This window comes from Eubalaena glacialis, chromosome 13 (assembly GCF_028564815.1).
Source record: "Eubalaena glacialis isolate mEubGla1 chromosome 13, mEubGla1.1.hap2.+ XY, whole genome shotgun sequence".
Lineage (NCBI taxonomy): Eukaryota > Metazoa > Chordata > Mammalia > Artiodactyla > Balaenidae > Eubalaena > Eubalaena glacialis.
In genome coordinates, this window is record NC_083728.1 from 24,961,337 (window position 1) to 24,989,303 (window position 27,967).

At 49.8% G+C, this 27,967-nt stretch overlaps 2 protein-coding genes across 6 annotated transcripts in view; one reads left to right on the forward strand and one right to left on the reverse strand.

The window, feature by feature from the left end:
• Positions 1-1,694, reverse strand: part of ACSS2 (acyl-CoA synthetase short chain family member 2) — a 50,123-nt gene extending 48,429 nt beyond the window's left edge. For both annotated transcript variants that reach the window (XM_061209899.1, XM_061209898.1), the window contains exon 1: positions 1,438-1,694. In XM_061209899.1, the coding sequence (XP_061065882.1) occupies positions 1,438-1,615 (178 nt within the window). In that variant the 5' untranslated portion in view covers positions 1,616-1,694. The remainder of the gene's footprint in view (positions 1-1,437) is intronic.
• On the forward strand, positions 30-27,882 carry GGT7 (gamma-glutamyltransferase 7). 4 transcript variants are annotated; one of them, XM_061209900.1, is made up of 16 exons: positions 30-69; positions 5,103-5,300; positions 11,501-11,736; positions 12,113-12,264; positions 13,513-13,642; positions 14,674-14,741; positions 14,957-15,030; positions 15,356-15,552; positions 17,478-17,565; positions 19,499-19,626; positions 19,796-19,884; positions 21,528-21,677; positions 21,797-21,914; positions 22,689-22,826; positions 23,995-24,094; positions 27,223-27,882. In XM_061209900.1, the coding sequence occupies exons 2-16, from the start codon at positions 5,132-5,134 to the stop codon at positions 27,384-27,386; spliced, it is 2,001 nt and encodes a 666-aa protein (XP_061065883.1). In that variant the 5' UTR covers positions 30-69; positions 5,103-5,131; the 3' UTR covers positions 27,387-27,882. The 4 variants fall into 4 exon arrangements, with proteins under 4 accessions (XP_061065883.1, XP_061065884.1, XP_061065885.1 ...); XM_061209901.1 differs by having other exon boundaries at positions 13,513-13,630; XM_061209902.1 differs by lacking the exon at positions 14,674-14,741 and having other exon boundaries at positions 13,513-13,630; positions 14,901-15,030.
• Positions 27,883-27,967: the final 85 nt, after the last annotated feature.

A 27,967-nucleotide genomic window follows, 5' to 3' on the forward strand; every position in this document is an offset into this window, starting at 1 on the left:
CCAACAAAAACATGGTGTTATCCCAAGAAGTCAGAATCCTGGAATTGTTGGTGGATACAGGTGTGTGATGTAAGTGTGTTTTATGAAAGTTCCATGTGATTGTGTTTTTATTTAAAGATATTGACTCATTTCCCTATTAAAGGAAGCCTACTGTGAATTCTTTTATAAAGAGTAGAAACTTTTGGCAAGGAAAGAATTACCAACCAGTTGACTCTTTTAAGTGTAATATTTGTCTAAGGTGTGGTATACATTAATGAGCAGTAAGACACTCTCTATGTAGGCAAATTTAGTCAATAAATATCTATATGAACACCTTAAAAAAATAAAAGAGGTCTGAGGACTCAAACTTGGACACTGCATGCAGCAATCAACCACTCTACACTTGATTCAGTCTTATCTTGCATTACTCAATAATTGCTTCATCCACTTTGTTCTTACTGTTATCATACTAACCGCTATCTAGTGAATGCTGCTGTGCACCAGGCACTCTATAATGCACACTTCGCTTATTACTCATTTTAGCCCTCAAACGAAACTGTGAGGCAGGTATTACTACCTCTGTCTTATAGATAAAGAAAAGGAATTTCAGACAGGTTTTAAAATCTGCCTAAGACCACACAGTAAATGAGTGGTAGAGCCAGGATCTAAATCTAGATTTTTCTGAGTTTGATTCGGTGGCTTATGCTTGTCCCACTGCCAACATCATGCTGCCTCCCAACTCAGCTACAGTTGTGACCCCTAACCCAGCTTGAGGGCACAGGTGGGGAATTTTCCCCACACGTTCTTAAAGGCATGGAACTACCTATCAGAATTTCTGAGTTATTACAATCCCATCCCTAATTTTTTTTTAAAAGACATTTTAGTGACTTGTTCAGTCTTATATGGTAGTTTCCATTGGGATTTCTGAAATACTAAAAATAGATCTGGGACTCCATTACTAATTTGGGGACCCCGGGATGGGACCCTACTGCCCCTCAGCAGTGGAGACTAACTCACAGGTTAAAGGTGTCAGGAGGCACTGGGTGGGCTGGTCTGAAAAGCGGCAAAGAAAATTCTCTTCGTGGCCCGCCTCTCCTCAAGGCGCTCTGCGCCCTTAAGAACCCGCCTTTTCACCTGAGGAACTGTTCTCTTCTTAGGACACTTTCACTCTCCTCACAAAACCTGCATCTCCTCACGAAACCCCCAAGCCGCCAAGGAACCCCCCAATTCCTAGGGAACCCTCATTTCCTACAGAACCCTCCTTCTCAGAGAACCCACCTCTCCTCCCGGAACCCCTTTTCCGTCTCCTTAAAGAACCGCAATTCTTCCCTCACAAAACCTCTGTCTTCTCACGGACCCCTCAGTTTCCCAAGGGAACCCCCAACTCCTCACTCTCCTGTGAGCCCCCCACTTCTCTCCTCCCTGACGTCTCTCAGGCCCGCCCGGGCCCGGCCTCACCTCTCGGCTCCTCCAAGGAGCGCCTGTGCAGCTCGCGGTAGCGCTGCAGCGAGGGGACGTGCGCGGAACGGCTGACCTCGGGCGGCGGAGACCAACTCCGTGCCCGGCTCCGGGCTCCAGGCTCCTCCCGGACCCCGCTCCCACCGCCGCTCCGGCCCCGCTCCTCGGGAAGCCCCATCACCTCAAGTTCCGAACACCGTAGCAGCCTTAGCGGTCTCAGCGGGCGGCCGGGAGGGGGAAAACAGGCCGACCGAGGGGCGGGGCCTTCCGAGAAGGGGCGGGGCCTGACCGCAGAGGCGTGGCTTAGGCATGTGGCGGGGGGGCGCCCCGGAGGGGCGGAGCCATGCCTGGTGGAGGTGGGACCAGGGCTAGCAAAGAAACCGATAGGGAAAAGCCGAGCATTGCTTGGGGGATGGGGCGGAGCTGACTTGCGGAAGGGGTGGAACCGCAGCGTGAAAGCAGAAGGGGAGGGGCCAGGCGTGACGGGAGAGAGGGTGGGCCCATGGAGTGACAGGGGGTGGCGAGGCTGGCTGTGACAGGAGAGGAGGCAGGACCATGGAGTGACCAGGGTGGGGTGGGGTCTTGGAGTTACCGATGTGGAGTTAGGTTAGGGCAGGGCACGAGCGGGAAAGAGCTGGGCTAACGAGCTGAGTTGGGTCAGGCCCATCGTGTAGCCGCCCCGCGGTCTCATTGCGCAAGCCTGTCACCCCACCGAGTAGAAAAGCCAGGTGGAATAGGGTCCTTTCCGGGTGACACCCTTCCGCTCTGGGAACTATCCCCCACCCTGAGTAAACTCAGAGTTTCTTCCACCCCTGAGGATAGGTCTTTACTTTCCCTGCGTCCACAAATTTCCATCCAGACCTAAAATGCAAAGACTCATTAAGTGAGGACTAGGAGGCGCCTTCAGTCTTTGCTAATAAACCCATTTCATTGCATAAATGGTAAACTCAGGGAAAGGGAGGACTTTGTACAAGGTCACAGAAAAAACAACGACCGTAACTTGGGCCAAACCTAGGTCTCCTGACTCCAGGTGTTTTTACCGCCTCATCAGGCTGACGCTAAGGCTTGTAAAATGACAAAGTCTATGCAAGTAGAAGGAATCACTCACACCCTTCTTTCCTTCCCAGTCTCTTACTTCACCAAGAGACCCCTCCCCTGCCACACCTGGGCTCAGATACCTCTGGCTTCCCTCTATCCCTTCCACTCCAGAAATGAGAGACCAGCCAGGACCCTCCATCTCCCACCTGCACTTACCACCAAGAAGGGCCAACTCCTCCCCATCGGTTCACAGAATGGCCGTCAAGGCAGGAAGGATCCTTAAGTATCTAACTCCAAGAGTGATTCTGAGGCCCGGAAGCAGGCAGCCCCCACTTCCTGAAGCTACACAGGACCCCACCTGGCCCAGCCTCCCTTCCCACCTGCTCTCTTGTTCTTTGTCCAGCCAATCGCAAGGCCAGCACACCCTAAACTGGAAAACAAACAAACAAACAAACCTCCCCATGGTCAGACCTTGATCCAGAGCCTACCCAACCCTGAGGAAAGGGTCTCAGGGCTCCCGGAAGGGATACAGACCTCATGGAATAGACATGGACCCCACTGAGAAGATGATACTTCATCGAGGAGGCATTAACTGCACAAAAGGGACACACACACTTCACTGAAGGTACATGGACTCCATTAAGGGAACACAGATCTTACTGGGGCATCTCAGATCTCACTGAAGGGCTGTGGACCCTGCTAATAGGACATGAATGGCATTGAAGGTCACTGACCTTACTGAGGGGACATAGGCTTCCTCCAAAGAGATACAAAAGATATAGACTTTACTAAAGAAACATGGACCCCACTGAGAGGACTCAACCCCACTGAAGGGCCTCTTACTACACTGAGGGAATGCACACCACTGAGGGGGCACAGACCTTATTTAGTGGGGACAGACCCTACTCAGGGGATCAGACTTCACTGAAGCATAATAAGCCCTACGGACCTCACTGAGGAGATAGGAACCTCTCTGTGGAGAGAAAGGCACATGCAATGGCACACAGTCCTAGTATAAATGGTCATCTTTCCATCCCACACACAAAGTTCTGGGCAGCCCTCTCCCTTCTCCCCTCTCTTCCCAGCCCTTCTTTCAGGCCCCAGAGCTGTTCCCAACACACTGCTGCCCTCTCCTGTCTACAGGTGGCACTGCAGATGCTGGGCCCATAATGGATTTACAAGCAGTTCAGGTCATCTCTGAGCCTGGAGCCTGGGGTTGGGGAAGGAGGGGATGTGTGGCCAGGGGCTTGACCAGTCCCCTCCCTCTGCCTGTGGACTGTGAAATGGAAGTCTGGACAAGAGGCCTAATAATATAAGGAATCAACACCCCGTCCCTGGAAATGGGGTAGTAGTGCAAACTATGGTGTAGTTGGAATTCCTCAGTGGGAAGAGGATGGATCGGGTTGGACAAGATGAGAATCTATGAGATTAAGAAAAAAATGTTAATAATGATTATGGCATTTACTGTATTAAGTAGGTGTCAAGCCATATACTAAAAACTTTCCATGTGTTATTTAGTCCTCACAACCCAGAGATGGATACTGTCATTCTCTCCATTTTACAGATGAAGAAACCCATACTCAAAGAGATTAAGTGTTTTGCCCAAGATCACACAGTTTGTAAGCTGTAGCAGAGGGAATAGAACCCAGATACCTAGACTTTAGACCCATTCCCTACCCTTTTATCCTCCCTCACCCCAGCCCACTCCTACCATATCACCACCACCATGATTTCTTTCTCAAAGTTTCCTTTCCAGAACCACATAAAATAAAAACTCTTTAAATAATGGTAAATATGCAAGTTCCAGAGACCCCATTCCAGCCAATTAAATCATGATCGCTAGAGTGGAATCTAGGGATCCGCTTTTAAGATCCTAAAACAAGCTCAAGTTTAGGCTCACTGCCCTATGCTGATAGGTCAGGGGTCCTAGAAGGGGGTGTGATTGAAAGAGGAGTCGACGAAATGTGGGGGGTCCAGGGAAGGATCTGACGTCCGAGGAGAGATGTCCAAGGAGGGGCCTCGAAATGAAGCAGGTTGCGGATGAAGTAGGGGCTGGGGCTGGGGGTCGGGGGTGAAGGCGGAGTCTGAAGTCGAAAGAGGGGTCTGGGGTCGGAGGAAGAGTCTGAGATAGGAGGATAAGGATCTTGGAGTCCAAGGAGGGGTCTGAGGTTCGAGGAGTTTGGCATTAGAGACAGTATCTGGGGTCGACAGGAGGTTTGCAGTCAGTGAAAGGGACTGCGAGCCGAGGAAGGAGCCTGGAGTCTGAGGAGGATCCTAGCTCAAACTGGAAGGAGGAAGGGGTTTGGTCCCTGGGCTACGTAAGGTGCCCCGAGCCACTAAGGTCGCGCTTACCGCGTGCTCTTCCCTCCTGACCCCCGACTGCGCGACCCGGACCCGTCCTCCAGGCTCTACATCCACACCCACACCCCAACCTGCGCTCCCAATGCAGGCTGACAACGCTAAGCAGGCGGGGCCGAGTCAAACCCCGACACCCTCCAGGGTCCGGGTTTGAGGCGCCCCCTCCCGGCGGTCCAGGAGCTCAGGCCCCGCCCTCCTCCCTCCTCCCTCCCGCCCCCCCCCCCCCGCCCCCAGCTCCAGCCCGGCCCCTGCCGCCCCACTTCCGGCAGGCGCTGCGCTGCTGGGGGCGCGGGCGAGGATGGCGGCAGAGAACGAGGCCAGTCAGGAGAGCGCCCTGGGCGCCTACTCGCCGGTGGACTACATGAGCATCACCAGCTTCCCGAGGCTGCCGGAGGACGAGCCGGCGCCCGCGGTCCCTCTGAGGAGCCGCAAGGACGAGGACGCCTTCCTGGGAGACCCAGATACCGGTGAGGCCCGCTGGCCCCGTCCCTGCCCCCTGGGACGTCCCCGGTCCTCCTTCATCTGCGCGAAGCATCACCTCCAGCTCCATCTCCCTAATTCATTCCCTTCCTCCTGGACCTCTCCCTTCTCCTCCCTTGTCTCTGTTAATTATCTGGTGGGGTTGGGGATACATTTCTGCCTTGGAGGCTTAGGATGCGACAAGGGAGAACGATGCTAGGGACTGCAGTAGGAGGGGTTGGGGTTACCCCCTTGGGAAGAACGAACTAATAAGGAAGGAATGTTGGGGGGGAGTTCCTAAGGAACAGCTGTGATCACCTAGAAGAGGATTTTCTCTAGTCACAGAGAACAGGATAGGAGAAACCAAGTCAGAGACTGCAGCAGGATGGATAGAGGCTAGGTCTTGAGAAGAACTTCCCCACAGCCAGGGATTGTGGGAAGGAGAGACCATGAGAAGACGCTGAGAATCTCTTCGTGTCCAGGGAGGGGTAAAGAGAATATGATTCCCACCCATCTGCAAGTGATGGGTACTGGGAGACAGGGGGATGGACTGCATGACCTCTCAAAGTCCTTGGGGACCAGAGCACCTTCACTGCCCTGTGGATACCTCACCCCTCCCAGAGCAGTGGATCAGGCCAGGATGTTAGTAAGGTACCCTGCCCCCTAGGAAGCAGGCTCCAGAATTTTACTGTCTTCTCTTCAGCCCTCTGCAGGAACTGCAAGGGGTGGAAGTAGGGAGGGAGGAGACAGGGCTTGGGGGACACCTGGGGCTGAGAGCTCTCCGAGCATTTCTTCCCTAATGCTCTTTCTCCTGTCCATGTGGCTCAGCTCTCTGTCCTCCCCTCCATTCTTCATCCTCCATCCTCCATTCCCCATTCCCTCAACGTCACTTCCTGGCATTAGAGCCTCCTTCTACTTCACTCTCTCTTCCTCTCAGTGCCTGCACTTGAGCCCTATCCCTCACCAGCCTGGCAGATCCTGCTTCTCTTGCCCAGCCCTCTCTGGCCTGGCCCTTCTGTGGCTACTCCTAGCCTGACAGCCCCAAATTCTTTCCCCCTCCACAATTCTCCAGTCACCTGGCCCTGACCAGCAGCCCCTGCCAACCTGACTAGATTGTACCCTTCCTGGAGGGGGTTTGAGGGGAGGGTGGGGAGGCTTATGGTCATCACATGTCAAAGCCGCAGATTAAAACTTCTTTTCTGAAGGGAGTAGCCCTGGAATCAGGAGGTAGCAGGGAGAGAAGTGGGAGGATGTGTCCTGGTGGATACCAGCCTGAAACCAGGTCCTTTATTCAGGAGCCAAGAATACTACTTCTGGTCCCAGCACTGCCCTGACTCACTGTGTGACAATGGGCACAGCTACCCTGACCTAGGTCTTAGTTTCCTCTTCCAGCTCAACTGGGAATGCCTATCTCTCCCAGTCTAGAGATTGGAAACCCCTGATATGTTTTATCCTCCTTTCCTATGAATGTCTTAGCATTTATCAAAACCTGTGATTATTTATTTGTGCAACCTTTGATTACTCCATGTCTATAAGCCCTGTGAGGATGGGATCATGACTGTCTTGTTCACCATCCTTTCTGCACCATCGAGCACAGTGCTAAGCTCTCAATAAAAATTTTTGAAGAAATAAATGAATGAAAGAGAAGATCTCAGGATGAAAGAATGGCAAGGGAGGGAGTTCTCAAACCTCAGGGAGTTCCTTGAGGAGTTAATACAGGCTCTGCCCTCAACTGTATAAAAATCCAGCAGAGACCCTGGTCACCTGAGTTTCTAGGAAGCTGCACCTTATGCCAAGTTGTGCACTAAGGTTCCAAGGACCTTGCCATCCTACCTGTGTAGTCATTTCAATACCATGTCTCCCAGCACTACTTCCAAGCCCCAAGGCTCCTCTGGCCCAGCTGGACCAGCCTGCTGGCTAACATGACCCCCTATGTTGTCAACCTGCTGGTGCCACCTGATGGCACTGCCCCATCCTCTTATGCAGGACTTTGGTTGTGCCCAGCTGGCCTCTAGCCTGCCATTCCACAGAACCAAGTGCCAGGCACCCCACAGCAGGCCCTGTGGAAAACAGAGCTAGATGGTTACCACTCCAAGATTGGCGAAAACTTTCTTTACTCTTTTCTGAGCTCCACGCCCATGTGTTCTTCTCTCTCCCAGACATCTGCCTCTAGATGTCCTGAACGTCCCTCACCTTCAACATGTTCCATGCTGTACTCATCCTCTCTTCCCCATGCACCTGTTCTTCCCCCAATGTCATTCTCAATTAATGACACTGCCATCCATCCAGTCCCCAAGGTAGAAGCCCAGGAGCCACCCATGATTCTCTCCCTTCTGCTTACTTCTAAATAGTGGCCAGATGCTCTCTGTCTTCCTCCTAAGTATCTTCCAAATTCCATCTCACCATCCCTGTCATCACCACTGTAGACTAAGCCACCATCCTCTTTTATCTCTATTACCCATACGCTTCTAGCTATTCTTCCTGCTTCCTGACTCTCCCCCACCCCCTCCCAACCCAATCCATCCAGCACCCTGCATTTCTGATCATGTCACTCCCTGTTTCAAAAATCTTTAGTGATTCTCCCCTCGGGGAGTAAGCAAGCCAGGTATGATCCCAGTCTCCAGCTAAGCTCTCTCTTCTGAGTGCTAGACTTGCCAAGTCAACTCTGTTCAGGGTTCATTTGTCATAAACCCAGCTAAAACTGAGCTACATCTAAAAAGAGAATTTTATTGGGTAGCATAACTGAAAAGTTCAGGATATAGGGCTTCAGGCCTAGCTGCATGGAGGTACCTGAAAAAGATTTGGATTTTCTCCATCTTTTGCTTTGCCTTCCTTTTTATGGGCTTCATCTTCAGAAAACCTCCCATCTTGTGGGAGCAAGATGCCCCCAGCAGCAACAGGCTTACATCTTACCACCTTAGCAACCTAGACAAGAAAGTCTTTCTCTTTCCCAATATTTTAGCAAAAAACAAAACAAAACAGAGTTTGAATATCATTGGTGCTGGTGCTGGTCACGTGAACCTGAACCAATCACTGTACAGAGGTGCCTGTTCTCATTGGCTAGGCCTAGGTCATATACTCACTCTGATCAGGAATGAGGGAATGAGGAAGGAGAGAGGGGATTTGGTGTTCTCTAAAAGAAAGTTGAGTGGGGAATGGTGACTAAGCAGATAAAAATTAGATGCCTACTAAGCCAACTGCCTTCAGACAACTCCTGCTGTTGTCCCACAAATTCAGAATAGCCAAAATTAAACTCATCCTTTTTCTCCCAAATGACTTGTTTCTTCTGGTCCCAAACTAGCCTTTTCCCAATGTCCTGCTGTTGTCCTTACACATCAGCAAAATCAATGGTATTGCTTCCCCACCACTTACACAATTGGTACTCAGTAAATATTTTTATTGAATAAATGGATAACAATATTCATTTATATTTATATTATATATTCATAGTAAATTATTGGTAGAATAAGAAGTCTTGAATATATCTAACTTTGATGGGGCCATGGCATCTTCACCTCCTGGCTCCTCATATCTGATTGGAGAAAACAAATTTAAGGACAAGTGCCTGGAAATATCAACTTGAATTAGTTTATCAACTGTAAATTAGTTTTATTTACAGACTCTGGTGCTGGTGCTGAGGGTTAGAAGCAAGCATGATCAACTGAGGGAGGCTTCCAGAAGACAAGTCTCTTTTTTTAAATAGAAATTTTAAAACAAATTATATGTTCATGGTGAAAAAAAAGAACAGTGAGAAAAAGTAAAAGTCCTCTTCTCCATTCTTATCTCCTGCAGTTTTTCCTATTTATTTAAAAATATATGTATTGATTTTAAAAAACAAAAGAAATATATGTAAGTGGTAAAAATTTCAAACAAAAAATTCTCCCACTCCATCTCATTCCCAGCTTCAGTATCTTCCCCCAAAAGTAACCACCATGAAGAATTTCTAAAAATTATCTATATATGTATGTGGTTTCTTATTTATACAAAAGAGGGGAGTATGGATTATGGAGGGCCTTGAACACCAGGTTAAGGAGCTTGGATTTTTATCATTTTGGCATTGATGAACCATGATAGTATTTTAAACAGGAAAATATAACAGTCAATTCTTAATATTATCCCACAGACTTTTAAAGGGGTTATACTCCCAGGCCATAGTAGCAAGTGTTCAAAAAATTCTGAATGAATGAACTTTTAAAAACACATTGTGAGTACAGTCACATATTAAGGTCAAGGTATCAGGCTATTTTTCTTTACTATTCACAAACACCCAGGACCTTTAGACCATTTAGAGACCTGGGCTCAAGGCTAAAATATCCCAGAGGGGGGAAACTATGGGATGGAAGAGGGTCTTGGCCCTGGCCAGGGTGGAAAAGAAATGGAAATAACTTTGAGTGAGCACCTACAGAGTGCCTGGTATACATCACCTTATGGAATCCTTGTACCCATCCAGCCAGTTAGGGATCAGCTCCATTATTAGGATGAGGAAAGTGAGGCTCATGACTTGAAATGACTTGTCCATAGTCACCCAGCAAGTAAGTAGCTTTCAAATGTCCCCTGTCTCTACTTTTATTATCTTTAGATCCATTCTCCAGAGAGCAGCCAGAGGGATCTTTTTAAAACACAAAACAGACGGCTTCATATTCTTGCTTCAAACTCTCCAGTGGCCTCCTATGGCTCTCAGGGTAAAATCCAACCTTCTCACTAAGCCCTCAAGGCCCAGCGCATCTGCCCTAGCCTCCACCTACTACTCTTTCCCCTTGTTCACCACACCAGAGCCACCCCAACTTTGGTTATTTGTTTTCTAATGCACCAAACGTATTCCTACATTAAGGTCTTTGCACCTGCTGTTCCTTCTTTCTGGAACACTCTACACACTCATTCCTTGCTCTACATATGGCTGGCTCCTCATCCCTTAGTTCTCAGCTTAAAAGTCGCCTCTGCGAGAATCCTTGCCTGACTTCCCCAGCTAAGTTCCTCCAACACACACCATTATTCTCTATCATTTCATCCTTTTTTGTTGTTGTTATAATTCTATTCTTTTTTTAATTGAAGTATAGTTGATTTACAATGTTGTGTTAATTACTGCTGTACAGCAAAGTGACTCAGTTATACATATATACATTCTTTTTCACATTCTTTTCCATTATGGCTTTTAAAAAATATTTATTTATTTATTTATTTATTTATTTATTTATGGCTGCGTTGGGTCTTCGTTGCTGCACACAGGCTTTCTCTAGTTGCGGCGAGCGGGACTACTCTTCGTTGTGGTGTGCGTGCTTCTCATTGCAGTGGTTTCTCTTGTTGCCGAGCATGGGCTCTAGGCACGTGGGCTTCAGTAGTTGTGGCCCACAGGCTCAGTAGTTGTGGCTCGCGGGCTCTAGAGCGCAGGCTCAGTAGTTGTGGCGCACGGGCTTAGCTGCTCCGTGGCATCCCGGCATGGTATCTTCCCGGACGAGGCTCGAACCCGTGTCCCCTGCATTGGCAGGCAGATTCTTAACCACGGCACCACCAGGGAAGTCCCTCCATTATGGCTTATTACAGGATATTGAATATAGTTCCCTGTGTTATACAGTAGGACCTTGTCATCCTTCTCTTTCTTCATAGCACCTGCCACAACTTGTAATGATATACTCCTTTGTTTACTTGTTTATTATCTTCTTCTTCCACTGGTTTTCAAAACCCATGAGGGCAGGAACTGTTTGTTCCTTTCCCCTAGCATCTAGCATGGGACCAGACAAATAGCAGGCCCTCCATATTTGTTGAATGAATGAATGGATGGATGGATCAAGAAAACAAGGTTGGAAGACAGGGCCCCTCCGCTCAGTTTATGGAGCTGCCTCCTTGCACAGAAGGCTGGGCCCCAGCTGGGGCAGGATCTGGTTTCCAGGGAGGGCCCAACCCCTGCCTCTCCAGGAAGTGTTCTCAGCCCTGGGTCCTGGGTCCCGGGCAATGTGGCCTAGGGATGGGAATCCAGCCGCCCTGCTGCCCAGTTGGGGGTCCCTGTCTCTTCCAAGCGGGGACCACCCCCCACGCCCCCCCCAACGGCCCTCCCTGGGGTGCATCGGGGAGACGCTGAAAGGGGAGCAGTGCTGTCTAGTGGAGTTTGACTGGGGGGGGCGCGGAGAGAGGGGGGGACGCGGAATAGCCCCGCCTAGAGGGCGGGCAGGGCCGGGTAAGAGGCGCCCAGACCGACCCCCGCCGCCCGCAGACCCGGACTCCTTCCTGAAGTCAGCGCGGCTGCAGCGGCTGCCGTCATCGTCGTCGGAGATGGGCAGCCAGGACGGGTCGCCGTTGCGGGAGACGCGCAAAGACCCGTTCTCCGCGGCAGCGTCCGAGTGCTCCTGCCGCCAGGACGGGCTCACGGTCATCGTCACGGCCTGCCTCACCTTTGCCACCGGAGTCACTGTGGCGCTCATCATGCAGATCTACTTCGGGGACCCCCAGGTGAGGAGGAAGTGGAGGGGGAGAGGAGAGAACCTGGGGAGGAGGGGTGAAGAAGCGCTTAAGGAGACCTTGGTAACTGAGGACTGGTTGAGTGGTGAAAGGGGGCCAGCAAATGGAAAGGGGAGAGGGCGGTGACATGGGAGAGGAAGGTCTCAAGGGAGGGCCTCCTGGGCATGAGGCAGACAGAGCTCAAAGAAGGGAACTGATCAGGTAGGAGGCACTTGAGGTAAGGAAAGAAGACTCATGGGGAGAGTCAAGGGAATAAAAGGGCAGGGCTCCCATCCCCACCCTCTGTTGGAGGTTCTGGGGTTAGTGGAGGTTCCCTTGGGAGGCAGGGGGCCCCTTCTGCCCCCACCTAGTCCCCTCCCCCTTCCAGATCTTTCACCAGGGCGCTGTGGTGACTGATGCCGCCCACTGCACATCGCTGGGCATAGAGGTGCTCAGTAAACAGGGATCTTCCGTGGATGCAGCTGTGGCAGCAGCCCTGTGTTTGGGGATCGTGGCTCCTCACAGTTCTGGCCTGGGCGGGTAAGAAGCTCCCAGCTGCGGAGGTTGGGGTTCCCCAGGCCTCCTTCTGTCTCTTGGTCTGTGGGCCTCATGTGCGCTCCTCCAAGTTTGAGCAGAGGGGCAACTGGGCCCCAGCTCCTTGCATTTTCTCTTTCTACACCCAATCTTGCCCCCTTCTCTTTACATGGAATCCAAGGAGGTGTTTTCAGAAGATTTTTCTTTAACTGGAAAAAGGATTTCATAAACTCTAAAGTGAGGTACACAGTTGGGGGTATACTGTCATTAATTAAGGCTGTGATACTTCAACTTTTAGGGTTTACAAATCCTTAAAACAAATCCCTGTGAGTCTGATGAAAGCAATGGATCCTCTATTCTCCAAAAATACACCCCAGGGTAAGACCTCTTAAAACAGAGACTATAAACTGGCCACCCATGGGCCACACCCGGCACACAGCCTGGTTTAGTTTGCACACTTAAATTTTTAAAAATTTTGTTGCTGATGTTAAAAAGTTGAGAATTTTCATAAAAATCCAGATTTCTAACATTTCTTGAACAATCAGGAGACCTAATAACATTGGGCCTACATTCTCACCTGGCTGCAGTTATCTGGAGCTGAATAGAAGCTGTTTCCCATGATGGGGCTTGTACTGTCCACTTGGCCATAGTTCCTACCACTCCCTTTTGTTTAGCTGTCCTGCTTTCCCTATTATGTTAGCTGGCAGGCCAGTTATCTCAGATGTAACCCCCGTCTCAGATGGAAGCAAACCACAGAAAAGGGACAAGCTGACCAAGTCCATATCTTGGCTCCTGAAAGACCAGCCTTCCAGGCCCTACGAAAGAAATTGCACTTTTGGTTGTGTACAGTCTGTCCTTACATAATTCAGTCCTGGGAGAGGGAGAGGGACGTACCACAGAGGCAGGTGCAGGAAGCTGGCAGGGGTCCAACTGTGGTAGGAGGTGGGGGCAGAGGGGGAGCAGAATATCCTGCTCTCCCAGTCTCTGGGTTTTCCCTCGTCAGGGATTAAAGGCTCCAATAACAGGCTGGAAGAGGTCCATGGACCCTGGGTCCCCCACCCCCTTGATTTCACTCCCCACCCTGATAGGGTAGCTGAGTCTCTGAATCTCTGCTGGGGAGGGAGCTCAGACACCTGACTCCTGATGACAGACTGAGCCTATAGCCATCAGCGTGGGGGGCTTGAGGAACAGCAGGTTAATTGTTCAGAGGAGTGGCATCTTATCATCACCCTCCCCCTTCTGTGTCTCTCCTAGTGGGGGTGTGATGCTGGTACATGACATCCGACGGAATAAGAGCCACCTAATTGATTTCCGGGAGTCTGCACCAGGGGCTCTCAGAGAAGAGGCCCTGCAGAGATCCTGGGAGACCAAGGTGGGGACCCTGGTGAGAAGAGGGGGTGTCTCCCTTCACTGCCCTTCTGCTAACCCAAGCATTACCTTGCTGAATATTTACTGTGGAGGTGAGGGAAAGAGTTAAACAGGATGCTCTTAGGCTATGAGGGAGATAGGCAGCCCCCAAAATAAAATAATGAACCAGGACTTCCCTGGCGGTCCAGTGGTAAAATAAAATAATGAACCAGGACTTCCCTGGCGGTCCAGTGGTTAAGACTCTGCGCTTCCACTGCAGGGGATGTGGGTTCTATCCCCGGTAGGGGAAAGATCCTGCATGCTGCACGGTGCAGCCAATAATAATAATAATAATAATGAACCCAAAAATCTGAATGTTTGATAACAGGCAGTGCAGCACCACCTTACTTCTCTGGTGACCTTGCCTATCTGGCACATAAGAAGGAAGAAAAAGAGCCACTGAGCAGTCTGAGATGTCACAGAGTAGCTGCACTATCACTCACACATCTCATTCTGAGGCTGTTGTTGGTAACTTTCCTAGCCCATGACATATTGGAAGATTATAGAGGAACTGCTGGAGGCAAACCCACTATCTACTGAGAGCAAAGGAGGAAATAGAACAACTTGGAAAAATAGATATTTAGTGCAGTGGCAAAAGCCAAACACACCCCAGAATTATCACAGCTCAGAGTAATGGTGGTGTGTTAATGAAAAGGTTAAATGAAGGTCACTTGCCCACTGTTTTAAAAGGCAAGAGTAGGTATAATCCAATCTAGACAGGTTTCCATCTAAATTGTTATGTCTTGGCTCTTAAAAGGGTTTGCTTAATTTATAAATCCCTCAGCTATGACAGATAAAGGAGGCCTTTCTGCATTTGCTGATAGGAAGTCAGGGAGGTGGGAGGGATGCCTGCTGGGGACAGCTTATCCCTCCTCTGGGATACTTGGCCTGTGTCTCTCCCCTGTGCCAGCCCCCCATCCCTGGCTTGGGGCTCTGCGGAATTCAGCCCAGCGCCCCCCCTTCCAGTGACCTGGTCTCCTCTCTCCCTCACCTGCCCGCCTTGCCCAGCCTGGGCTCTTGGTGGGGGTTCCCGGAATGGTGAAGGGGCTACACGAAGCTCACCAGCTCTATGGCAGGTAAAGGTTCTCCCCCTGGGGACCAGGGGCCCCTGCCTGCACTCCTCCTTGGGTGGCCTTCTCCTACCTTCCTGGATTCTTCCCTTCCCAACTCCCGCCTCCTAATATCCCCTTCCCTTGCCAGGACTCTCCTTCCCAGGAACCCCCCTCCCCCCCCAGGACCCTTCTTCCTCCCCCCAGGACCTCCTCCACCCCCTGCTCTCCGGCTCCCCCAGGCTGCCATGGTCCCAAGTCCTCGCCTTCGCAGCAGCTGTGGCCCAAGATGGCTTCAACATGACCCATGATCTAGGTCAGTGGGGCCTGGGGGTGGAGGGAAAGGCATGAGTTTGACGGAGAGGGGAGAGGGAACCTCTGCGATTTAGGTCCTAAGCCAGGAAGTGCCTCTCTTCCAGTTTGCTCCTCAGACCCCCTCCGCATACCACCCTACCTTCACTGGGAGGGATCCGGGATTGGCCCATATACACCACCACTACCCACACCCCCCACCCCCGCCATCTGTAACAGGCTCCTGGGGGGCCGGAGGGCTTAGGGCCGGCCTCTCAGCCCTCATCCACCCCACCTGTTGCGTGTACAGTCCCGACACCCCCATCCCAGCCTCGTGTCCCTGCCCGCAGCCCAAGCCCTGGCCGAACAGCCGCCACCCAATGCATCTGAGCGCTTCCGTGAGACATTCCTGCCCTCGGGTCACCCGCCACTACCTGGCTCACTGCTGCGACGGCCTGACCTGGCGGCGGTGCTGGATGTGCTTGGCACCTATGGCCCCGCTGCCTTCTATGCCGGTGGCAACCTCACGCTGGAGATGGTGGCCGAGGTGAGCGCGTGGAGCACCCCCGGCCCTGCGGCGGAGGACCCTACTGCAGAGAAGTCCTCTTCCCCCTTACTTCCCTGTCTTTCTTTCTGCATATATTTACTGGGGATTCCATTTACTTGAAATTCTAGAATAGACAAAACTAACCTCAGAATCAGATCAGTAGTTTGGGGGATTGGAGGGGTTGACTGGGATGAGGCATAAAGAACCTCCTAGGGTGATGAGAATATTTTGTCTTGATTGAGAGAGGTACCCTTGAGCTCCCCAGGGCTGGTACCAACCTGTATAGTGGCCTGTCCTGGCCCTCCCAGGCCTGGTGGAGACCCAGGATCAGCCTCAGCTTCCCTGAGCCCACAATCCCACCCTGCTCCCTGGATTTTCTAGGGACTGAGGGAGACACCATCTTCACTGGTGACTATGAGGATTGGGGAGGATTGACACAAGGGCTTACCACCCAACCCCAAAGAGTCTTAGTCTGAGGCAGTAATGGGTTATGAGAACTATTGTTGATAGTTCAAAACCACTAACGGAAAATTATGTTCAAGATAAGGATACACAGACCAACTCAGTGATTGTCTCATCTGTGCAATGCAGGTGGTTATATCTATCTCTGCCATACAGCTGTGGGAATTAAACAGGTCCATCATTCATTCTACTTTCATGGAGACCCTGCTCTGTGCCAGCTTCTGTGCTGGGCATTGGAGTTACGGATGTGGTGATAGATGCCTATCTCAAATGGACATCCCTGGAAAGTCCAGCAGCGTACTGTTTTAGATCTACTGGGTCCAGGGACTCCATCCCCATTGTAAGGATTTGTTCTGTCTCTCTTTCTTTCGGTCTCACAACTCTACTTTCCGCTGTTTGAAATCACTCTCTGTCAGATCCTTTCCCCGCCTGCTCTCCACCAGCCATCCTTCCGGCAAGCCATCCCAGCGAAAGAGCCTTTCTCACTCAAATAGTTCCAGCAAAGCCTCAAGGTTATGTCTCATCAGCCCGTCATAGGTCTCATGACTATTCCCAAACCAGTCACGGTAGCACGGAAAAGGAATGCTCTGATTAGCCAGACCTGGGTTGCATATCCTCTCTTGGTGGTGGAGAAGGGGATGAAGGAAACTCTAACAAAGACCATCAGAGCTTTAAGAGAGAAAAACCCAAAGCTGAGTTTATTAATTTACCAGACAAAGCCAAGAAATTCAATGTGTAGGTCACTGAGGGTAGATTAGAAGTCACAGGCTTCAGGTACTTAAAAGTACTAAAAAAGGAGAGGATTCCTAGTGGTTATGCTAATTTAGGATTAAAAATTAGCATGCTGGATAGAATGAGCCCATCAGTTTGTACAAGATTGGATCATTGCTCAGTAGAGTGCTCAGTTATGTCCCGTTAAGGGTTGTCCTACGAGGGTCATCCAGAGTTCATGGTTTTGGAGTGGCTTTAGTTGGTTGTAGTGAAATGCAGAATTCAGTTTTGATATCTCCTAGGCAAGTGCTGCTGTAAGTGGAAAATCTTCCTTCTACATAGGCAGAGGACAGTATGTTCAAAGACATGGAGTCATGAGTTCAGGACCTGCAGGTCACTCTGGGTCGCTGTACAGAGCTCATTGGGGACTAGCAGGACGTGAGGTGGGAGAGGTAGGCAGGGGCCAGATCACAAAGGGCCTTGAATGCCAAGCTAAGGAGGTCATTCATAGATTGTATCCAGTACAATGTCTGGCACATAGTGGGTGCTTATTGTTAGTGCTTTTCCCCTTCCTGTTTCCTGGGGTACCCACAGCTGATGGGGTCCCTAAAGGCCATGATGGGAACTGCAGAAGGCACAATATTTATAACCATTTGATCTGTGTATGATCCAAACATATACCTTAGGCTAAACCGCATGCTCACAGTGTGGTGTGTGACTCACAGTGGTGGGGGTCATTCTCTCCCCTCCAGGCTCAGCATGCAGGGGGTGTCATAACTGAGGAGGACTTCAGCAACTACAGTGCCCTCTTGGAGAAGCCTGTGTGTGGCGTGTACAGAGGTGACCTCTCCCCCAGCTCCCAGGGTCCCCACTCAGGAGAAGCCTCCCAGTCCACGGCCACATCCTTTTGGCCTAGTGGCTCCTCCCCATTTCACAAGAGAGGAACCGAAACAGTGAGCTGCCTAAACAGCCAACCGTTGAAGCAAGCCAGAGTCAGCCTACTTCTAAAGTAGTTGTGGAGTCAGTTACCCCAAATATTTAGGATATGGGGAGGGAGGTCTGGTCAAAGGCTAAGGCCTGGAATTTGGGGTTCTGGCCATAGGTTTTCTTTTTTTTTAATAGATTTATTTTATTTATGTATTTATTTATTGGCTGCGTTCGGTCTTCCATTGCTGTGCGCGGGCTTTCTCTAGTTGCAGCGAGCGGGGGCTACTCTTCGTTGCAGTGCGAGGGCCTCTCATTGCGGTGGCTTCTCTTGTTGCGGAGCACAGGCTCCAGGCGTGCAGGCTTCAGCAGTTGTGGCTCGCGGGCTCCAGAGCGCAGGCTCAGTAGCTGTGGCGCACGGGCCTAGTTGCTCCGCGGCATGTGGGATCCTCCCGGACCAGGGCTTGAACCCGTGTCCCCTGCATTGGCAGGCGGACTCTCAACCACTGCACCACCAGGGAAGCCCCATAGGTTTTCTTGATTCAGGGTCTGTGTTGCCTCAGCCCCCTCCCCAGCCCCACTCTCACTGCCCTATGCTTCCTAAGAAGAGTCCATAAGACCAAAATCCATCTTAGCTTCAGGTTAGAACAAACCCTTCAAGACAGTCAGAGACCTGCCCCCTCATTGTTCCAAAAGGAAACTGAGGCCCAGGGGAGGAATGGAACTTAACCTGCCAAACTCAAAACCAGTGAGGAACCCAGAAAGCCAAGCTTATGACATGGGTAAACTCCATGTTTGCAAACCCAAAGTGGTAGGTTCCTGAGTCCCTCAGAAGGTTCTCAGGCTTTCTCCCCTCGAGGAGGCCCAGATAACCTCAAGCTCCAGGAGAGGCCACCTCTGCATTCAGGTTTCCAGGCCTCAATCTCTTAAGCCTGATTCTTCTACCAGAAGTGGTGTTATACTGAGCAGAGGAAGAGCATAGCTTTGGAGCCAGGAAGACCTGGGTTTGAGTACCAGCTGTGCCACTCACCTTGAACAAGCCACTTCCCACTCAGAGCCTTGTTTCCCTCCTTAAAATGGAGATAATAATAGTGCCTACTGCTAAGGGTGCCCATGAGGAGGTGATGAGATGATGTTGGAAGTTACCCTGATCGGAATGGGCACTGAATGTGTAGTATTTGATTTCCATTTGCCCTCCGCAGCCTGGGTTCTCTTGGCAATGCCAGTACCTTGAGTACTCTGGGCTCCCCTTACCTCTTGTAACTTTGGACCAGCTGCCTCTTTGTACCTCAGTTTCCTTACCTGTAAAATGGGAAGGATAACAGTACCCGTTATGAGGATTAAATGAGTTAATTAGTTAATGTTACGGTCATGTGTCAAGTATTATTATTGTTCCTTTGATGTCCAAACATCCAATAACAGGGGCCTCAAATAGAAAGAGAAGTTTGCTGTTTCCAGGAAGTTTCAGGGGTGGGACCAGCAGGAGCCCTGAATAATATCCTGGCCTAAGGGAGGAGCTGAAAGGAGACACATGGTGGACCAGGACTCTGGACATCTGGACACCTGTCCCTGCTCTGCCAATGGACTGCAGTGTGACTCTGGGCAAATCACAGTTTTCTTGAGCCTTAGTTTCCTCATATGGACGAGGAAACTAAAGACAAGTGTTCTGGGTTGGAGTCCTGGCCCTGCCCTTGACTTGCCTTGTGAACTTGGGTGGGTCCCTTTGCCTCCCAGTGTAGTTTTCCTACTTGATGAGGGGGTTCAGTGCAGTGGTTTCAGTCTGTGTGATGGAGGGATGTGGAGATGCCTTGACCCCTCCCCTGCCTTCGGTAATTTCCTGTCCTTTCAGGCCACCTGGTTCTCAGTCCCCGACCCCCACACACGGGCCCTGCCCTCATCAGTGCTCTCAACATCCTCGAGGGCTTCAATCTCACCAGCCTGGTATCCCGGGAACAGGCTCTGCACTGGGTGGCAGAGGTAAGGCTGACCCCTCCACTCCACCCTGGGTCTGGGGACACTAAGAGTGGGAGGATGGGGTAGTGCCAGGAGGCCTGACTAAATCACCTCCAAGTTTTCTCACACAGCACCTGGTGTGGGTGCTGGGAGGGGCTTGGCAACCTCTTCCACACCCCTGCTCTGTTTTCAGACCCTGAAGATCGCATTAGCTCTGGCCAGCAGACTGGGAGATCCCGTCTACGATTCTACCATCACTGAGAGCATGGATGACATGCTCAGGTGGGTCCCGAGGGCAGGACCCTGGGTACTGCAGAGGTGGTGGCAGGTGTGGGGAAAGAATCAGGTGAAAAGCAGCTGGTGGAGCAATAAGGCCTGGAGGCCCAAGTCAATTTCAGCTCAACCCCAACTCACAGTGTGACACTAGTTGCCTCACCTTGCGCCTTAGTTTCCGCATCTGTACAACAGGGTGGTCTACTTTATATAGCTCTCAAATTTTTTTGACCCTAGCAGGGCACCTATATGGACCCATCTGTTCCCCCTTTTGAGTAGAAAAAAAAAGCCTAATAACAATGAGAAGAGCCCCCAAGCAAATACTAGAGGTGGTGGGGATTTTGATTCAAATGTACTTACATCAGCAGCATAACATAGTAGTAAGATTGTGGGCTCTAGTCTTACTGCCTCAGTTCAAATCCCAGCCTCACCATCCACTAGCTGTGCAGCCTTGGGCAAGTCATTTAAACTCTCTAAGTCTCAGTTTCTACAAGGGCCTGCCATTAACAGTGCCAGCCTCATGAGGTCGTGGTGCGGACTAAACAAGATCATACATGCAAAGCACTTAGCAAGTTGTCTGGCACATAATAAATATTCAACAAATATCGTTGTTTTTCTCAATTGGCAATAGAGGTAAGATTGATTACTATTTAGCTGCTACTATAACTGACTTAAAGGCTAGCTAAAGGAAAAATCAGAAGCCAAAAATATAGTTCATGTAAATTTATACTGATACTCAAACGACCCTCTATGAATTAAGTTGCAAATGATGAGACTAAATGAACAGCTAATAATTAAAAAGCAGAAACAGCAGCAACCAAAAACGAAAACCAGCTCAAGGCCACAAGGATAAAGCCTAAAAACCAAGCCTCCCCCCTGCCTGCCCCCAAACCACTTGAAACAAAACCCTCTGTGCCTTCTCTGTGTGGCCACTAGCCCTCGTGGTTGAAAACTGAATGGACGTCCTTAGTGATCCTTGGTAACTTGTCATTCTCTAGTCAGTTAGAATAACTAACTAACCATTATCAGGTAAGAAACCCTCAGTTGAACTTTAAAAATATAAAATTGCGTGTTTTCAAGATCAATGCAAATTTAGCTCTAAAACACGAACACCTATGTTAAATTAATTCAACTAATTTATCCAATAAATAGTTATTGCTGTGCCAAGTACTCCTGTGCCTTGAAGAAAAAATTCTAATAGCAAGTAAAGGTCCCTGTATACAAAACCCTCCTCTAACTAAACTCTTAATAAAACTTTAGTTCTGGACTACAAACGCTAGATTAAATGAATTCAGTTTGTTCATTCGAAACAAATATTTTCTGAGCATCCCCTATGTTCCAGGTACTTTCATAGAAAGGATTAAATGAATATAGTCAAGTAACTAAAAGACTTGATTTAAATATGAAATAAATTAAACATTGGCTCTAGAAGAAAACCTGAATAACACCTAAATAAATTCCTTCAGTTCAATAACTATTTCCTGTTTATTCCCTATATGCTAGGAATAAATGAGCCTCTGCTCTCATAGACCTAACAGTTCAATGGGGGAGGCAGATATTAATCAAATAATTGCACAGACAGCACAAAGTGTGGTAGGTGGGGTGTAATGAGAGCCTGTTGTGTGTTCATCCCCTACCTCTTGTCTTTTCAGCAAAGTGGAGGCTGCCTACTTCCGGGGCCAGATCAATGACTCCCAGACAGCCCCTGTCCCACTCCTGCCCATCTATGAGCTAAATGGGGCTCCCACGGCTGCCCAGGTGCTGATCATGGGCCCTGATGACTTCATTGTAGCCATGGTCAGGTATGCCAGCTCAGACTCAGAACCTGGCACAAGAGATCATCTGGACCAGGAAGGAGGTGGGGGGTGGGTGGGAGTGAGGGCAGGCTCAGGGCTCACCTGGCCCTAACCTCGGCCCCCAGCTCCCTGAACCGGCCCTTTGGCAGCGGCCTCATCACCCCCTCGGGGATCCTGCTCAACAGCCAGATGCTGGACTTCTCTTGGCCAAACAGGACTGCTAACCACCCTGCGCCCAGCCTGGTAGGGCCTTGCGTCCCTCCTCCCCTGGGGACCCTGAGGCTAGGTAGAATGTGCAGTAGTATGACTGCTCCTCCCTCCCCACTTCTTCTAGGAAATTATATTATAAAGAAAAACAGCCTAAACAAGGTGTCCACTTCATCCCCAGCCCAAGTCCAGGGCTTGGAGCCTGTTGGGTGCCAAGAAACCTCGTCCCATTCTGCTACCGCCTCACTGTGTGACACAGGGAAAGTCTTGCCCCTTCTCTAGTCCTCAGTTTCTTCACCTACTTTACAGTGAGGATATTGGCCCCCTTTTGATGTTTTGGGTACTTTTCAGCATTAGGAGTTTATGACTGTGTGATGCTGAGCACTAAAGGGGCACTGAAGAGGGACCCAAGAAGAAAGGAGATGTGAATTATTGTCTATTGTGAGAGCAGCATTCTTAACTCCCTGCAGGCTGGGACCCCAGCAGGACAAAGACAGATAGAGATGACCAGGGTGGGGATTATTCTGTTCTTTCTCATAGTCATCTTTCTTGGCTTGATCCCTCTCCTGCCACCCATGGTAGCCCCATAGCAGCCCCTTAGCTCAGTGGGTCCATTATCTACCTCAGTTATCCAGCGACCCTGCCCATTTCACGAACAGCAGACTGTGGCCTGGGGATGGGCCAGTCCCCATGAAGACTGCGCCTGTGGAAGATTCAGAAGAGAGAGAGATGTTGGAAGAGTGGTGGAATAGCCCTTTCCTGTCTTGCCCCACCTCTTATTCCCCTGTGGTCTCGGTCCTCTGACAACAGGAGAACTCAGTGCAGCCAGGGAAGCGGCCACTGTCTTTCCTGCTGCCCACTGTGGTCCGGCCAGCAGAAGGACTCTGTGGGACCTACCTTGCCTTGGGGGCCAATGGAGCTGCCCGGGGCCTCAGCGGCCTGACCCAGGTGAGTTTTCCCCCGTGATGGGCCTTTTGTGGCCAGGAGGCAAGCTGTGACCTGGGCTGCAGATGCCCCTCATGTCTCTGACTTGTCCTCATCTCCTACTCGAGACGCAGCAGACATGGGCTGAGGCTGCTTTGTGCCAGGCCCATCCTGAGCTCTGGGGACATGAACTACATTGTTCTTAGCAAAAATGGAGCCCTGAATCGCCATGTCGTCTCGGGTTGCAGGGAAATCGCAGGACCAGTAGAATTGAGAGGTGATAGAGCATCTGGGCTGCCTGGGCTCTGTCAATCTCTAGTCCCATCATGCCTCTAGTCAACATCTGAATAACAAGCAGCCTTCTTTAGGGTCTGATTTTGAAAGGAAGGGCCTGCTACCTTCTAAAACACCTCACAACAGTTCCACGAATATCTTGAGCATCTGATATATGTGTCAGGCCCGTACTTTGGCAGGTGGTGAGTTAACAAACCTGAGCTTTGGAATCAGACACCTCTGGGTCCCAGCCTAAGTGCTGCCAATTTCCAGCTGTGTGGTGTTGGGGAATTCACTTAACCTCTCTGTACCTCAGTCTCCTCATCTGTAAAATGAAGATAATAACAAATAGCTAACATTTATGGAGATTTTACTAAGTGCCAGGCACAGTGTTACACGTGGTAACCCTTTTAAGCTTCCCAACTTTGGGAGGAATCCTTATTTCTATTTCATAGATGAGTAAACTGAGACCCAGAGAAGTTAAGAAGTTAGGTTCAGTTTAGTAAGAATGGGCAGACAGTTTGGTTACAGAGCCTACCCATACTTCCAGCCAGTAAGCTGAAAGTACCCACATTGTGCCCTAGACCACCCCCAGCTATTAGCCCTCTCCTGGCCAAGAAGAAGGGAGGAGAGCCTTGGGTTGTATTCAAGCAGACTGGGTGCTAGTGATGCCTCTTCCCTAGCTCTCTCCAAACTCTGGAATGAATTGCTTTTCTTCTCTGGCCCTTGGTTTCCCCTCTGTGAAATGGAGACAGTCATCACAGGCCTGCCTGTTTTCTGGGGCTGTTGAGAAACTCAGATGACATCCCTGGTGTAAGTGTTCTAAAGACTAAGGAGTCTGGACCAGGGGCGAAGGCTGTGGATTCCTGAACCCACACCTCTGGGACAGCCCTGACTTCTTCCCCTTGGCTGCCTACAGGTCCTGCTGAATGTCCTGACCTTGAACCGGAACCTGAGTGACAGCCTGGCCCGTGGCCGCCTGCACCCCGACCTGCAGACCAACCTCCTGCAGGTGGACAGTGAGTGAAGAGCAAAGGTCCCCATGGGGTGGGCACAGGGCAGGGTGGAGAAAGGGGCTCCTTCCAAGGGTGCCCCTGCCTCTACCAGCACCAACTCCGTGCCAGTGAAAGTTTGGTTTCTTTTAACCAACTCCTACTGGAACAGTGGAAGATCTGCGGATTGCAACCTGTCCTGCCATTTCCTGGCTGTGGCCTTGGGAAATTCACATCTCCACTCTGAGCCTCGGTTTTCTCATTTGTAAAATAAGATATAGTTGTTCATTTTGCAAACCATTCATTCAACAGTTTGTATTGAATACCTACTGTGTGCCAGGCATTATCCTAGGTGCTAGGGATACTGCATTTACAGGCAGACAGGAAAAGAAATAATCAAAGAAATATGAAAAAGCAAAACAAATGCTCTGCAGAGCATTAAAGCAGGATGATGTATATGACTAACTCGATGACTGGGGAAGCGTTCTCTTTGGTGCCATTTAAGCTGAGATCTGAAGAGTGAGAAAGAGCCCACCAAGCAGAGAACTGTGGCAGGCTTTGTAGGCCAAGGGAACAAATGCAAAGAACTCACTGCAGGAATGGGCTTGGTGGTTTAGGAGTAGAAAGGAAACCAGGGTGAGTGAGGGTAAGATAAGATCAGAAAGCAGGCAGGGGCCAGATCATAGACCTTACAGATTATGGTAAGGAGATAAGACTTTCCTCTAAAAAGGACGGGTGCTTAATTTTGGACACAGCGTAATTTCATAACTGGGAAAGTATGTGCACCTTTGAGGAGTTTTTATTAGAACAATGTATTATGCTAGTCCAAAGGGGATACAAAATTGCATGAGACATGGTCCTTGCTTGTTCAGTCTCCCCATTTTACAGATAAAGAAACTGATGCTCACAGAGGTTATAAACTAGTCAAAGACAAACCAATAAATGGCAGAATTGATATCAGATACATACCTGGTTGATACGAAAGACTCAGTTCTTTACCACATGGCTCTTGATACCTCCTGGACTGAAGCATGGTAGAAGCCACAGACCTAATTCCTCAGTAGTCACACCCTGTGGTTGCTTAGTGACACTTGGATCCCAGCTAATGGGTGATGAGGCCAAGTCCTTGAAAATGAACATTGCTCAACTAACATCTTCAGGTCTCTATAGAATGTAAGGCTCTGTGCTCAGTTACTGTGGGGGTGAGGGTGCTCATCCCAGCCCTCCCTTGAGGGGCACACAGTCTAAGACATGACGAGCGGAGGCTTGGTGAAGGGAAAGTTCACCCACCTGAGGGCTCCGGGAGGCTTAATGGAAGAGGTGACAAGTGGCTGGACCTTGATGTATGAGCAGGAATTTGGCATGTGGAGGTAAAGAACACTCTGGACGGGGTCAGGTTGTTGGGGGGAACAGCTTGGGCAAAGCCAGAAAAAATGTCTCAGAGAACAGCCAGGGGGCCAGCTGGACTAGAGACATTGTTTCCCAAGCTTCAGAATTTATCCAGTACTTCATGACTTTTGACAGATTTGCACACCATCTAAAGCATTATTTACATAATGTGTGTCTACAAATGGATTTCCTTTTTAACCTGAATGTATTTTAAAAGTAAACCTTATATCATAATCACAAATGGAAAAATGGCATCATTTGCCACAAATAGATGATAAACAGCTACAAAAAATCAAATGTTTCTAGGTTTTAGTTAGACATTTTTGCCCACAGAATGTTCTGAGGTCTGCTCTCTCTTTTAAAGAAGGAGATTAGAAAGGTTGGAGACCGGACTGGAACGTAGTCCTTTCTATTATCAAAAGGATTGAAAGTGAACCACAAAGGGAATATATTTCCAACTTGGTGGTGTAATGCTATTTAATGTGTGTCTTTATCTCAAGAACTACCCCAAATCATCCCATTTGGGGAAGTAAGAAGATCAGATTTTTGTTGAGGAGCAGTGGGAGGTGAGGTTACAGGGCTTACCGTGGAGGTTCATGTTAAGAAGTATGGACTTTATCTAGTTGAGCAGGGGAGGGATATGACATGATTTGTTTTATGTAGGGGAGGTGGATTGAAGGGAGGAGAACTTAAGTCAGAGAAACACAAGAAGAAGCTGGGATAATGGTCCAGGCAAGAGATGATGAAGACCCGAACTTATGCGAGAGAGTGGGGATTTGTTCATTTATCTAGAAAATACTTGTTTAACATTTACTGTGTCCTCACCCTGTTCTAGGCACTGGGACTCAATAGTGAACAAGACAGCATTCTTGCCTTCAAAAAACTTACATTCTAGTAGAGAGAGACACAGTAAATAAATAAACAAGATGCAGGTAGCAGTAAGTACTTTGAAAGAAAATAAAGCAAGGTAAAGATGACAGGGGCTGCTATTTTAGATAGTGGCAAGGAAGTTCTTGAAGACTGGAATGAAGTAGGGGATCCAGTTTTGTGATTATCTAGTAGGAGAGCATTCTAGGCAGAGAGAACAGCAAGTGCAAAGGCCCTGAGGTAGGAGCATGTTTGGCCTACTTGAGGGACAGCAAGGAGGCTAGAGCAGAGTTAAGCAAGGGAGAGAGTAGAAGGAAATGAGGAGAGGAGTTTAGAGAGTTACAAGTTTCCAGATGATGTTGGGCATTAGAGGCCTTGGTAAGGACTTTGGATTTTATTCTAAGAGTCATCAAGTTGTTGGAAGGTTTTGAGCAGGGCAAGTGACATGGGCTGACTAATGGCTGCTGTGTGAATAGGCTGTAAGGAAGCAGGACTGGAAGCAGAAAGACCCGTTAGTGGGCTATGTGGTAATCCTGGCAAGTAATGATGGCAGCTTGGCCTAGGCAGGTGGAATGAAGACCCCTAAAGCCAAGCCCTTTTTCCAATATTAAGAATGACTATACATTATCAATCACTTACTATATGCAAGGCTCTGAGCTTTGTGCATTGTGTGCATTGTCTTCTTTAATCCCTGCAACAACTTTATGTGGTAGGTTCTCAGATAATACCCATTTTATTATACGTGAAGAGACTGAGGCTCAGAGAAGTAAAGCAATTTGCCCAAGGTCATACAGCTCCTTAGTAGGGCATCCAGGACCAGGACTCAGGTCTGACCATCAGACTCCTGAGCCAGTGCTCTAAACTCTCTGAATGTGTATATGTTGGGGAATGGTTTTCAGGTGAGTTCACAGAGGAAGAGATTGAGTTCCTGGAAGCCAGGGGTCACCACGTGGAGAAGGTAGATGTCTTGTCCTGGGTCCATGGCAGCCGGAGAACCAATAACTTCATCATCGGTGTGAAGGACCCTCGGAGCCCAGATGCAGCCGGAGCTACCATCCTGTAGAGCAGCAGGGTGGGGCGGGGGTCTCTGCTCCCCGCCTTTGCATGTTCCTAGAGTCCCTCCTTCTCCCAGGTTTGGTCTCAGGGGGACCCCAGGGATGCCCCAGATCAGGGGCCAGAGGGGATGCTTAGCAAACCCTATCTCAGAGTAACTGGAAAATTCTCCCTCTGGAGGCCTGTGGTGGTGGCAGTGGTGGTGAGTGTCAGTGTCCACGACCAGGCAGGCAGGACCTTGAGGAGTCAGACTATCTGTCTGTCTGTCTCCTTTCCCTTAGCCATGCAGGCCCTGAGCTTAGGGCTGTGCTTGCAAACCCTTCTCAAGGGTTCTTGGCACCCCAGCATCTCCAGTTGGGCCTGACCTGGCCTTGTTTTCCAGCTCCCTTCTCCTGTCCCCAGCCTCATTTCTTAAATGACTAGGATTTTTTTAAATGGGCCATCCTAGGGAGGGGGTGCTCCTCTCCTCCTCCCATCAGGTTGATTTGGGGGCCTTTCATCTGGGGTGGGCCCAAGGTGTGGGGTAGGGGTGGGGGTGGGGACCAGCTCAGGGGCTTCCATTTGCAAAGGGGAATTAAAGAAAGAATATTG

What these genes read in the sequence shown, in the direction of transcription:
- GGT7 (XM_061209900.1), top strand. Translation starts at nt 5,132, where the DNA reads ATGGCGGCAGAGAACGAGGCCAGTCAGGAGAGCGCCCTGGGCGCCTAC. An exon ending in AGCATGGATGACATGCTCAG is followed by an intron (nt 19,885 to 21,527) that starts GTGGGTCCCGAG and finishes TTGTCTTTTCAG; the next exon opens with CAAAGTGGAGGCTGCCTACT. An exon ending in CAACCTCCTGCAGGTGGACA is followed by an intron (nt 24,095 to 27,222) that starts GTGAGTGAAGAG and finishes AATGGTTTTCAG; the next exon opens with GTGAGTTCACAGAGGAAGAG.